At 40.6% G+C, this 12,245-nt stretch overlaps 1 protein-coding gene across 5 annotated transcripts in view; it reads left to right on the top strand.

The window, feature by feature from the left end:
• Positions 1-11,999, top strand: part of ccdc40 (coiled-coil domain 40 molecular ruler complex subunit) — a 313,416-nt gene extending 301,417 nt beyond the window's left edge. Inside the window, exons 1-19 of one of the 5 annotated variants that reach the window (XM_068588506.1) lie at positions 589-742; positions 1,070-1,201; positions 1,439-1,532; positions 2,356-2,495; positions 2,772-2,855; positions 3,105-3,324; positions 4,035-4,192; positions 4,292-4,414; positions 6,001-6,122; positions 6,605-6,848; positions 6,983-7,165; positions 7,798-8,043; positions 8,162-8,375; positions 8,614-8,783; positions 8,866-8,957; positions 10,053-10,173; positions 10,667-10,855; positions 10,946-11,104; positions 11,542-11,999. In XM_068588506.1, coding sequence (XP_068444607.1) covers positions 1,079-1,201; positions 1,439-1,532; positions 2,356-2,495; positions 2,772-2,855; positions 3,105-3,324; positions 4,035-4,192; positions 4,292-4,414; positions 6,001-6,122; positions 6,605-6,848; positions 6,983-7,165; positions 7,798-8,043; positions 8,162-8,375; positions 8,614-8,783; positions 8,866-8,957; positions 10,053-10,173; positions 10,667-10,855; positions 10,946-11,104; positions 11,542-11,793 — 2,934 coding nt within the window. In that variant the 5' untranslated portion in view covers positions 589-742; positions 1,070-1,078 and the 3' untranslated portion in view covers positions 11,794-11,999. Of the gene's footprint in view, positions 1-588; positions 743-1,069; positions 1,202-1,438; positions 1,533-2,084; positions 2,261-2,335; positions 2,496-2,771; positions 2,856-3,104; positions 3,325-4,034; positions 4,193-4,291; positions 4,415-6,000; positions 6,123-6,604; positions 6,849-6,982; positions 7,166-7,797; positions 8,044-8,161; positions 8,376-8,613; positions 8,784-8,865; positions 8,958-10,052; positions 10,174-10,280; positions 10,356-10,666; positions 10,856-10,945; positions 11,105-11,541 lie in introns of those variants that run through there. The other 4 variants (XM_068588507.1, XM_068588510.1, XM_068588508.1 and 1 more) reach the window with 4 other exon arrangements.
• The last annotated feature ends 246 nt before the right edge of the window (positions 12,000-12,245 follow it).

Genomic DNA, 12,245 nt, shown 5'->3' with positions numbered 1-12,245 from the left:
TGTTTTTTTATTTCCAAATGTTTTTTTCTGAAATACAAATCTCACTTACAGTGTACTACTCCAGAGTCAAAAGCTTTTTCTGGTATGTTAATTATTGGGAAAATAGTTCATATGCAGCAGACTGGCCCTGTCAGTGCCTTATTGTATTTTGATCACTACTACATTGATAAAGTGTATCAACACATCAACTATAGGAAAGTATTATAACAACTGGATTCAGACTTACTTGTAACTATCTCTGTAATTAAAAAGTGGCACAATGTAGTGCAGTACACTACTTGAATGTACTTAGTGGGGTAACGTGTCGACTATAAACCTCCCGGTTCTATCTTAAATGCCTTTTGAGTTTAGCAAACAATAAGCAACCCAAAATGAGTAACATAACACTAGATTCAAAGGTTGATATCAAACATACACAAGTGGCCAGACATGCTGCATAGAAGCAATGTTAAAGCACGTGGGATGACGAGCACGCGCTGCTGCTTCTCCTCCGACTTATACGGATGTTTACGGTTGCTAAGCAACGGTTGCCTAGTGCACAGGTGTATCAGCAACAGAGTGGTGAGTATTGTCAAAAGTAAAGGGAACTATTGTTTCGAGTTTATTCAGATATACGACGCATTTCTTTTATTTGTTAAGTAGCTCTCGATTATTGTCACAGAGTTAACGTTAGCTGATGTGTCTACTACCAATGTCTGCGCTACTAGCTAGCGTTAGCTAACGTGGTTCAGGGTTTAGAGAGGTAACTAGCTTCTAAGTAAGTTAGATAAGAGAGCTAGGCGAGCTACCGCCTCACGAGCAATGGTTCACTTTAATATGTGCTGTTCGCTTTCAGGGTTTGGTATTTTATGTACCACATAACATCAGCGAGTTTTGGAATGCGAGTTTTCTACTGTGTTCGAGTGTAAAATAGAACACATAAATTAAAATTAGCACGTTAATAGATGACTTAAATAAACTACGTCAAGTTGCAACATTGAGCCTGTTAGTGAAGAAAAAATAGCGAGCACAAAACGTTTAAACGGTCTGCTAACGTCGCCATCTTCAGACCTGTTCTTCGTCATCGTAGGTGTTCAGCATGCAGAGCGCTGGAGGTGAGCGAGGCGAGGAGGAAGTCGGGGAAGAAAGCACCAGTCAATCTGAGGCTGAAAGTGAGAGAGCAACCGAGGACTCTGAGGCGACTGTCCCACCTGATCCAGAGGTACTTATGTCGGGATTAAACAAGTCGCGCTGTTTTTTGTTTTAAAGTGCATATAATATGAATTAACAATGAGATCACGCCTAATTATACTGTTGAATACACTGTTGGACCTATATGGGACAGTAATTGGCAGTTCTTCTAAAATGTGTCCATGTAATGTATGTCTAATACTACTTAATCATCAGTGTCAAGGACCTTTATACGTGCTTTCTGTCTGCTTCTTTGTATGGCTCATAGAATCAGCCTGGACCACAGCAGGATGACCCGTCCCTCCAGCTTCACTCTGACCACAGTGGTGCTGATGGCGAATTACTTGCATCCACAAATTCAGGTTAGTCCTTTTACCTGTTTGTAATTTAAATGAAGATCAATCTGGGTCAGAATGTGCAGAAAAACGAAAATAAGATTTAAAAGACAGTTGAAGATGGACAAAAAATACTTCCAAGAACATATTTACAAGTTATATACTGTATTGCTGAAAATATTTATATATTTCTACATTTGAATGTTTCTATTGGTCAAAGTAATAATCTCAAACATTATCATTAAAATAAATGTCTGTTAAGTGTGCGCCACAATGTTCCTGTGATGTCCGGTGGGTTTATAACAGCATTCCGACTTAACTGACCGCTCCATTGCACTTTTCCGTGTCAGAGGTCGTTTTTTTTTCAACTATATCGAGCCCATTGTAAACTATGACCGTAGTATTTGAGACGTTGCTATGTTAGTCTACGTATGAAAGAGGAGAAATGAAATGTTGATTTGGCATAGCATATTGGTATTGTATTGACCTATACATGAATATTGATATTGTACATTAATTCATTAATTAATAATTTGTCATTTGTTGGTATCTGCAGTCTATTTGGAGCAGTGTTAAATGTGCAGTTTGACAGTAGCAGGAAAACAGAACATGAGGTATCTCTCCTTCACACACCGTGGGGGAAGCTGCCTGTCCAGAGCATCTCACGACAGCTCTTTACTAGGTCTGCGATGGTTTAATTTCTCAGCACCGGCCAAATTGGCACTTGGCTGCGACACTGTTTGGATCTCGCTGAAGTAAAATGCAAAACACACCCTTTTACAGGCATAGGTACCATCAAAGAGGATGAAACAGTGATTACCCTCTAAAAGAAATATTTTCTGTGTTTTAGTGCAGGAAAATGCAACTCAAGCGCCGGTAACACTTCACCTCTCAAACCTTAACATATCAGAAGACATGGAGGATCGAGAGGCACTGCCGGAGGAGGAAGAAGAGGAAGAGGATGAGTTCATTGTTCTCGACTCTGAACATGTCTGTTGTTTTTCCTTCAATATTTATTCAATCACTATTTATTAAATTAATAGATTTTGCCTCACTGATCCTAAAAGAGAATAGTGGTTCCTCAATGGTGTCTTACCTGTGTGTGAATTCAGTACATTACATACAGCTAGCTTGTGCTTTCCAATAAATATACAGTGTACTCATGTATCAGCAGCACAGCCTTCTAAAGCTATGTTAATGTTGCCCCAAGTTGAATGTGCCTAGCCCGCTATCATGTCATTGACACCATGTTTTATCTTCTGGCAGCCCCTGGTCAGAAGGCAACAAGCTGCTCTGAACAGCCAGCTCATCAAGCAGCTAGAAAGAATCAACCTGGGACTGAAGGAAAAGGTTGGCTATGTTTCTGTCAGTACATACTTCCTCCCCCGCCAATACTTCCTGCCCCCTTGCTCGGACCACACCCATCTTCGGACAATAATAGCCTAATAAAATCACTAAATATCGATAACTGGGGCAAAGTCTTTGATCAAGAGTGACTAAGGAAATCACAGTCAAATAGAAAAATAGAGAGTCTGATAGAATGATAGACTTGATGATTCATGATCTGATTCCTGTCTGTGCTTTCTCCCACTGTTCCAGCAAGCAATGCAGAAGGCAGCTGCCAATGACCAGCAGGATATAGGTGTTGAGATGTTCAGGGTTCAGGAGCAGCTGGCCAAACTCCAGACCAAACTGGAAGACCATCATCATAGTAAGGCACAGGCTGAAGCCACACATCAACAGGTGCAAGATCAGCTGGCGGCAATGAAGAGCCAGTATTCCAGGATTAGGGGCCAACATGGCAAAGCCAAAGCCAATGGTGAGACTGACTTGCCATTTCGTTATCTTGCCTTTGTGATGATCCTCTAGTGCAGCTGAAATAGTCAGCAATAAGCATTTGTCTGTGCACCACAGTTGAGACAAAGAAGTATAGACACCCAAAAGCATAGATTTGGAATCTATTGTAACTTAACTTTCTTTGCTTATGATGGTAACTCAATCTCTGAAAAGTGATACAACTGTAGAAATTGCATGTCTTTGGAGAAACCATGTATTGAAACATATTTTATCTATCATTATTATACTTTTACTCCGTTTGAATTGCAATACAAAGCTTGAATATATTCAATGTATATATAACTATTAATTATCTTGAATCAAATTAGGTCTAAATCTTTACATTTTTTTGGAAAGGATTTGTCAGTTAAACCTGATGCTATTTTAATCAAAGCTTCATCCTTTGTTATTGTACAGTAAAATGTTCAGTTTTATTACCAAGTAGATTTGCACATACGAGGACTTTGTCCAAAAATTGTAAAATGTACAATAGAAAACATCAAGATATATAACAAATCCTTAAAAAATACTTTTTTTTTTTTTTTAAGTTTTAGAGCTGTACAGTTGGTATTGAAAGCAGCCTAGTTTGGTTCATTTGAGATACATTATTGTTTCAGCAACAGCAAGACAGCATCAGTCTCAGTCTAGGTTTATATTGTATTATTGTTGACCTCCTGTGTATCTTCTCCCCAGTGTCCCAGTTACAAGCAGAGATGGACAACCTGATGCTGCATCTCACTTTCACACAAGGAGTCAGTGAAGATCTGCGCTCAAATGTCAAAGTCATGAAGAATGCCAAATACAAAGCGGGAGTTGAGAAAAACCAGGCTGAAAATCAGAAATTGAAGCAGGTGGGCAGGCTCCTGCATTTCTTTCAATCCATTGACTGTATTAAGCAGTATCATTGATGAAGTAGCTCTTTTTGATTGAAAATACTCTTGTGTCATCAGGATTTCTATGTCGAGTGTCTAACGAAGGACTTGGAGAGGCTGACACAGCAGACAGCTATGTATGAGGCCCAGACCAGTGCTCAAACAGAGGAGACACAAGCAGCCAGAGACGCTCACTCTGAGGTAATCATATTATGTCATAAGATATACACCAAATGATATGACTGTACTGTGATGAAACACAGCAATGCTGATGTTAAAGTTGATTTATAAAAAAATGGCATTTATTGGTTGAAAATGACTCTAAAAGCCATCTATTGTTGACATGCTTCATTCAGTTCTAATCTTGTAAGGCCAATTCTGAGATACAGTTTACTGTTTGGCACTAAACTACCTCATAAAATATAGGAATGTTAATGCTCTCTAATCAAACCCCCTCCTCGCCTCTAACCCACAGGATAACCCATAACCCCCTATACATTACAATCACAGCACAGTCCAAGTTTGAAAAGCTGGTGTAAATAAAGGTCAAAACAAATCATTTTTATCCCTCCATGTGGATGTCCACTGAATAAATAGATAACAGTAAGTGTTACAGAAGTTGTATGAGGTCATTAGCAGACACGTGACAAAACAACCGGATGATATTTTTATTTTAGCTGGTGATTTTAATCAAACAAACCTGAGATCACTGCACCTAAAAAGTTTGCAGTGACTGGTCTAAATGACGATCGCCCCCATTATGATGAAGTGCTTTGAGAAGTTGGTTCTCCAACACATCAAAAACATCATCCTAACTGGCCTGGACCCTCACCAGTTTGCATACAGAGGCAACAGATCCACAGAGGATGCCGTCTCCACTGCTCTGCACTCGTCTGGTAAATAACACCTACGTCAGAATGCTGTTTGTTGATTTCAGCTCAGCCTCCAACACAATCTCTACCATGAAACTGATTGGACTTGAATACCTCACTCTCCAACTGGTTATTGTAATTCCTCGCAAACAGACCCCAGGCAGTTCCGATTGGCAGCCGAAGCGCCTCCACTCTAGTGTTGTACACCGGTGCCCCCCAGGGTTGTTTGCTCAGCTCCCTCCTGTTCACCCACGACTGCTCCCCCAAACACGAATAGCTCTGTTGGGAAGTTTGCAGATGACACTACCATCATCATCCGGGTTATGAACAAAAATAATTCATATAAAGAGAAAATCAACAAATTTGCAGAGTGGTGCTCAGAGAACAACCTCGTGCTCACGTTAGAAAAGAGGTGGCAAAGACACAGACCCCTGTCTACATCAATGGAGCTGGGATGGAGCAAGTTAACAGCTTTAAGTTCCTGGGACTCAGCATCACAAAAAACCTGACATGGTCATCACACAAAAAGCTCCTATACGTCTGTGTTTCTTTAGGAAACTTACTTAAGAAGGCACAATTCCCAGGTTCTTGTAAACTTTTACAAAGAAGCAATACAAAGTAAAGTGCAAAGGAGTCAAACATGACAAACAGGCATGGGATGTGCACAGCTTAGGACAGGAGGGCTCTACAACCCACCAAAAACATCTTTCGCACCCATTTCCTGAGCAAAACAACTTCTTTCTTCTGGCTGTAAGATATCAGATATGAGTGTCTCCATACATTAATTCCCTTCAAAAGAAGATATTTTACATTTGTTGAATTAGATAATGTGTGATGCATATTCTCATATTGTAAGTGTTGTTAAAGTATATAAGTACAATATTAGTCACAACTCGAGTTTGTGTTTGTGTGCAGGCTGAGATGGAAATGGAGTCTCTGATGATGACACGTAAACAGCTGCTGCAGCAGTGGAGCAGCAGCCTCATAGGCATGAAGAGACGAGATGAGGCCTTCGGCGCCATGCAAGAGGCCATGCGGTGAGAATGAGGGCAAAGAAAAGCTCAATATGAAAAGGCTACTGATACACTTCAAATGTCTGAATGTATTCCAAAACATACACGTAAGTAACAACTCCCTGCAGATGACATGCTTCATGAACAGAATCTTGGGGAGGGTGTCAGTCTGCAACTAAGCCTCTGCTTTTCAGGCAAAATCAAAAACATATGCAGATGTGTCTAGAAAATAAGTCCTCATGCGGCAAACATTCTCTTACATTTCCGTTGTGTTTTCTCTTAATTTTGGGTGAAAAGAAAAAATAACAAAAGTCAACTCCAGATGCACCACTGTCTCTCAACCATCCAAATCTGCTCTTACGCTGGTGTGCTCAACGAAAAAATCTCTTCCTGCATCAAGCTCCATATTTGTAGGACATGCAGTACTAACCTGAGATTAAAACGGATAGCATTAAAATGAAAGCATGCATCTATTCATTCTTTTCTGCTGCCTTTGTTTCCATCAGCACTGTTGAGCACCAGGTGATTTTGCTGAACAGTGAGATTGAAGGTTTCAAAAGATCCATCACTGAAGAGCAGGAGCGAAATGAGACACTCACTATGCAGCTGAACTGGTCCCAGATGGAGGTTGCTACATCCAAAAAGCTGATCAGTCAAAAGCAGGCCCAGCAAGAGGCCCTGCAGGCCCACTACAGCAGCTGCCTCCGCAGCCTGAAGGAGACGGAGCGCACCCTCGCCAGCCTGTCTAAGGTATCGCGAGAGGACTAAGTCTTCTGTTTGACTGCTCTTCACCGTATTTCTTTCAGAGACGTGTTTAGTCCCAATGTCCTCCTACCTTCTATTTACCTTTCGATTCAGCTCGCCATTTATTTTCCTGCATCTAGGACATCAGCAACCACCATGTTGAAGTGAATGATCAGAGGAAGCAGTTGGAGAAAGGGAGTGCTTTGCGTCTGGAGACAGAGGAGAAGATCATGACCCACATCCAGCAGGAGCTCACCCACAACAAAGCTGCCAAGTACTCCAAACGGCTCACCAGCAGGATAGCCACACTCAAGAAGCAGAAGGTAAGGATGAGATTCACTGAATGTGATAAGGTTATTTTCTCATGAACAAAATTGGCAGGCGGTTAACGATTTCAACTCAGATATGGACGCTTTCATAAGAATGCCAGCCAACGTTCTCATATACATCATATCATAAATACAGTATATAATCTGATTATGCGAAAAAAAAGTATTTTAGAAAATGTTGTGATGCATGTTGCCTTTCAACGCAGTTAAAATGGCACATCATATCAGATCCCTGATTGTTTCAGGCCATGGAAAGCCATGTAGGAAAGTTGAGCATCATTCAGTCCAAAGGTGCAGCAAAGATCTTTTTTATCAAAGTACCTTTTCATAGATTTTTTCATATACACATACGCGATCATGTTTTCATTAATGCTGTCATGTACATTTAATATGTACAGTATATTTTTAAAATGGAGCATGTCTTTGTTGAAGAACGAATCCAGTGATTAATGCACTATACAGTTAAGGAACTAGAGTGAATGATAAAGAATGATGCAAAAAAAGTATAATTTGCTGAGGATAGACAATGCGTTAATAATATTATATTTGATAATAATAATATTAAATATGCTAAGGCTAAAGATATATAAACACATTACATCTTTCATCTGCTCTTCTTCTTTTAGCTCTCTCGGTTGTGGCAGTTGGAGAATGATGAAGTAACGTTGGAACTGGAGAGCATCGAGGTCAGCCAACATCTGGACAGCATGACACACGACCAGGAGGCCATCGATGAGGAGATCGCAAAGTACAACAAGTTGATGACATCCCACCAGACTAAGATTTCTTCCTTTGGTACACTCATCAGCCAGAAACACGCTACCATCGCCAACTATAACGGAAAGATCTATGAAATAACAGCCAGAACCGGGGTGAGAGGTTTTGTAGGAAGCAATAATGCCTGGTTCTCTGTTGTTTATGTGTAATATAAGTTCTCAACAATCAGATACAAAAATCCATGCTGCCTTTGTGATTTGTCTCTATTTCTAGCGTGAGGACCTGAGTCCTATGCAAATCCAGATGGAGACATTAATGACTCAGATCCAGGAGCTGGCAGCGAATATCAAGAGTGACCAGCAGCTCTGGATGAAACGGCAGGGCACACTAGTCGAACTCACCCAGGAGATAGAGACCAACAGCAGGGACATGCTCAAGCTGCAGATAAAGTACACTGGCATGCAGCAGAAGAAACTATGCTTGGAGAGTATGTAATATATTTAGAATGAAGCACATACATGAACAAATAGGTGCACAGTTACATATCAGTCAGTCAAAGTCAGTTGTCAAGAAATAATGTAACTATTTCTGAAGTTTTCTGTATATAACATCAGACTGACATCTTTTACTAAACCTTTTTTTATAGTGAAACAATCCACAGTGTGTGTAACTTTCCCGTGCACTAGTACGTGAGCTGCTATTAAACCAACTCCAAACCCCACCAGGTCAGATTGAAGTCGAGCACCGTGAGGAGATGGAGTTGGACAAGAATGTGAAGATACTGAGAGGAGACCTGCTGAAGCTCAATACCCTGCTGAGCAAGAACGGAGAGCTCAGCCAGGCGTTAGAGCAGAACCATTTAATGATAGAGACAGAGTTTCTCCACAGACTTAAGGTACGGCATTGATTGTTTGATTTGTCTTTTTTTTTTAATTTGAATTCGTAAATCCAAATTAACCATGATATCATGTGTTTAGGAGGCAGAGCGACAGGCTATCGAGATGCATATGAAACACGAGAACACCCAGGAGGAAAAAGAGAGAATCCTCAACAGTCTGGTGGAAGCCGAGTCAGTCACGTATTTATTTTGTGTTTGGTTAAAATGAGTTTATATTTTTATGTCTATATGGCAAACAGCTTCATGAATTGTATTCCCCGCTTATAGTGTATTGTTATGGTTAGCAGCTATTTTTTTATTACTGCTTATAAATTCCTCGAGGGTATTTGAGCATTTTTATAAATATTTAGACCATTTTTTCCCAATAATTAAAACTTAATATGTATTGAAAGGAAAACACACAGTTAATGACATTTTACATTAATGTGGTTTTGTAATTCTTCCACTCTACATTAAAGACATAGTTTGGATTTTTTTGAAGGAGGGTTGTTCGAGGTACTTATTTATAGTCAGTGTATAGTCAGTGTATACATACAGTAGTTGGTAGTTTGTCTACTGGCTCCTGTGCCAGTAGACAAATATACTGGCACAGGAGCAAGAAAGAAAGAAATGTGCTGATGTGGACAAGGGCAGCAGCGAAACGTATTTTAGACAATGTAAAGAGAGGCACTCCTAAACAATCTATTTCAGTTTGGTGTTTTAAAGTGCTTGTTCAGATTCACCAAAGTCACACAATAACACAAACAAACTAACTGATTGAGGTGGCGGTAGAACAGCAGCTCCTGTGTTTTGCAACGTAAAATAAGTGTTTATGTCAATGGAGTCCTGTGGCTCTGAGGAGAACATAGATAGATATGATGGCTTCAGTGTACCATTGAAAAGGGTTTTCCCTCTCAAGGAAAGCAGTAAAACATGTTTAAAAGTAGCATACACTTTATTATGTATGCCACCACAGCAGTACATTGCTTTGCTTAGCTTTCCTGCTGGTACTCCTCCCTGCTTTCCCAAACTCAGGACATGCTGACAGACATTTATTGTAGGTAATACAGAGTATGGATAAGTACATTATACAACTGCGCTTAAAAAATCCAAACACACAAATTGGGTACTGTTTTTTACATGAGTCCTTTGTTGTGGGCTTGTTTGTGTGTGTGTGCGTGTGTGTGCGTGTGTGTGCGTGTGTGTGTGCATGTGTGTGTGTGTGTGTGCGTGTGTGTGTGTGTGTGTGTGTGTGTGTGTGTGTGTGTGTGTGTGTGTGTGTGTCAGGCGGCAGATTATGCTCTGGGAAAAGAAGACCCAGCTTATAAAAGAAACTCGTTCAGCTTTATCCTCGGAGGTGGGCCATAGAGACGTTCAGTTGATGAAGACTGAGATACACCGAATGGAGGTAAACACATTGCATACAATTTGATTATTCAAAGTAAACAGAAATATTGAGTTGTCATCTGCTGTTTGCCTTTGTTTGTGTACATCCACGTATTGAACGTACAATAGGGCAGTAAAATCTCGAGACTGGCTTATTGACATAGTGGAGTGTCTTTACCGAAAGAAAACGTCTCTATGCTATAGGTGAGGCTGTTCAGAACCTAACTCCTGTTCGGACTGGGCCAATTGATTGCTCATTGACTCCAGGGATGTTATAAGAATTTGGTTGCAATGTTAGTATTCCATCTTAATGTACAGCACGTTTTTTTTATTTTTTATTATGTAACGCTGTCTGTAGAATTAGAGCAATTTAGAGTTAGCAAAAAAATAATGGTTGGCCTCTTCAGTAACTTAAAAGTTAAAATGAAAAAAGGTCTCTTAGCCTTGGTAATGATTTGTATGCTTCGATTAATATTTTTTACAGCTTGTTTATACCTGTGGACTCAATTGTGCAGGTCAGACTCAACCAGCTGATGAAGCAGCAGGAGCGACTGTTAAGGGAGAGTGAAGCAACTGTGGACCGAAGGGAGACCATTGTCCTGCGCAGGGAGACCATCGTCCACAGCTCCAACAGACGAACCACGAAGGGTGAGCTACACCGTATCACACAGGGCCTGCAACGCAAGATCCAGGACACGCACAAGGTAGGGAACGTGGATTGTTCCATATCTGCATATACAGTATGCCTGAAGCACGTAGCACAATTATCTCATGCGCAGTATGTACGTCTTTAGCATGTGGCAGAGTGTGAGCAGGTGATCATGGAGCTAAAGAAGAGCCAGGACAGTCTGAGCAACATGCTCGCGCAGCAGAAGCAACATCTGATAGAACTCTGTGGCACCAGTTACGTCCTCGATCCCGACTTTGGAAATCTCCATGACACAAAGGACAGGGTAAGAGCCGGATACTGTACACAGGAATACATGCTACCATGTAAATGGGCTTTGACATTTTATATATTTAATAATATGTGTACATTACACTTGCTTGCCAAGTAAGTTTAGCTAAGTAATAAACAGTTGCTGGTACAAGTCTCAATTCAGAATTGAACAAAAATGTCACTCCTCTGACAGTTACTGTTGAATAGTTCTAATGAATGAGTAATGAGAATGTTCATTGAAGCCTATGTTTGGGCCCTGCAGACACGGCTGGGAAACTACCGGTTTGAACATCACAGTTTCCACTAACATACCACTCCCACACACCAAGAATACCTAAAATAACTACTCCTGGGTTTTCCACCTTCTGTGTTCAGTGTTGTAATTGTTCTAACAAGGTTAAACATAACAAATAAATCCACACTAATTTGTACCCTCCCCCCCACCTCTAGAACTTAGCCCACCTGGTTGCTCTACAGAGCCGCAGCAAGAAGCTGAAGAGTGTGTGTGAGGGCAGCTACAAAGCTTTGTCCACCAGTGAATCGATCGGCGGCGCTGTGCAGAGCCAGATGGAGCGCGTGCACGCTGCCGGCACCATCTTGCACCGCGTGTGTGAGGAGTTCCCCCAGCACCAGAGGGCACTGCACAGGCTGTCGCTAGTGCTGGAAGCACACACTGAATCCTCATGTCAGGGGAATGCCTGACAATGAGGGGAGGACATGGACATGACAATGACCACAGAGAAAGAAGTGCAGAGGATGTGAAGGGAGTAAAAGAGAAGAGAGGAAGATTAGATATGTGGTAAGCGGAGAAGCATGGGAGCTTATTTTATTTTACTGTTTGCACTCTTCTATGCTTTGAATGCAATCCAATAATAATTGAGTGTGAAACAATGTTATAAAAATAAAGACTTTTATTTAGTTATACCAATTACGAAATTAATTAAAGTGTTTTCCTCAATCCAGTTTAAATTGTGGGACTAAATATATTTGATTGATGAAAGGTTAGTATAACGGTTGTTTCTAGTGACATTGTCCTAACAATCAAGCAACCAATTTTTGTATTTCTTAATCATTCAGTATTATAATGTTTTTAACTCATCCACCTTTTATCTGTTCAGGTACTGAAAAAGGGTCAAACAGCAACACATTTAAGT

Source organism: Clinocottus analis, unplaced genomic scaffold, assembly GCF_023055335.1.
Source record: "Clinocottus analis isolate CAN_PGR_092001 unplaced genomic scaffold, fCliAna1.0.p SCAF_22, whole genome shotgun sequence".
Classification (NCBI taxonomy): Eukaryota; Metazoa; Chordata; class Actinopteri; order Perciformes; family Cottidae; genus Clinocottus; species Clinocottus analis.
This window is presented reverse-complemented; position numbering and strand designations above follow the sequence as displayed.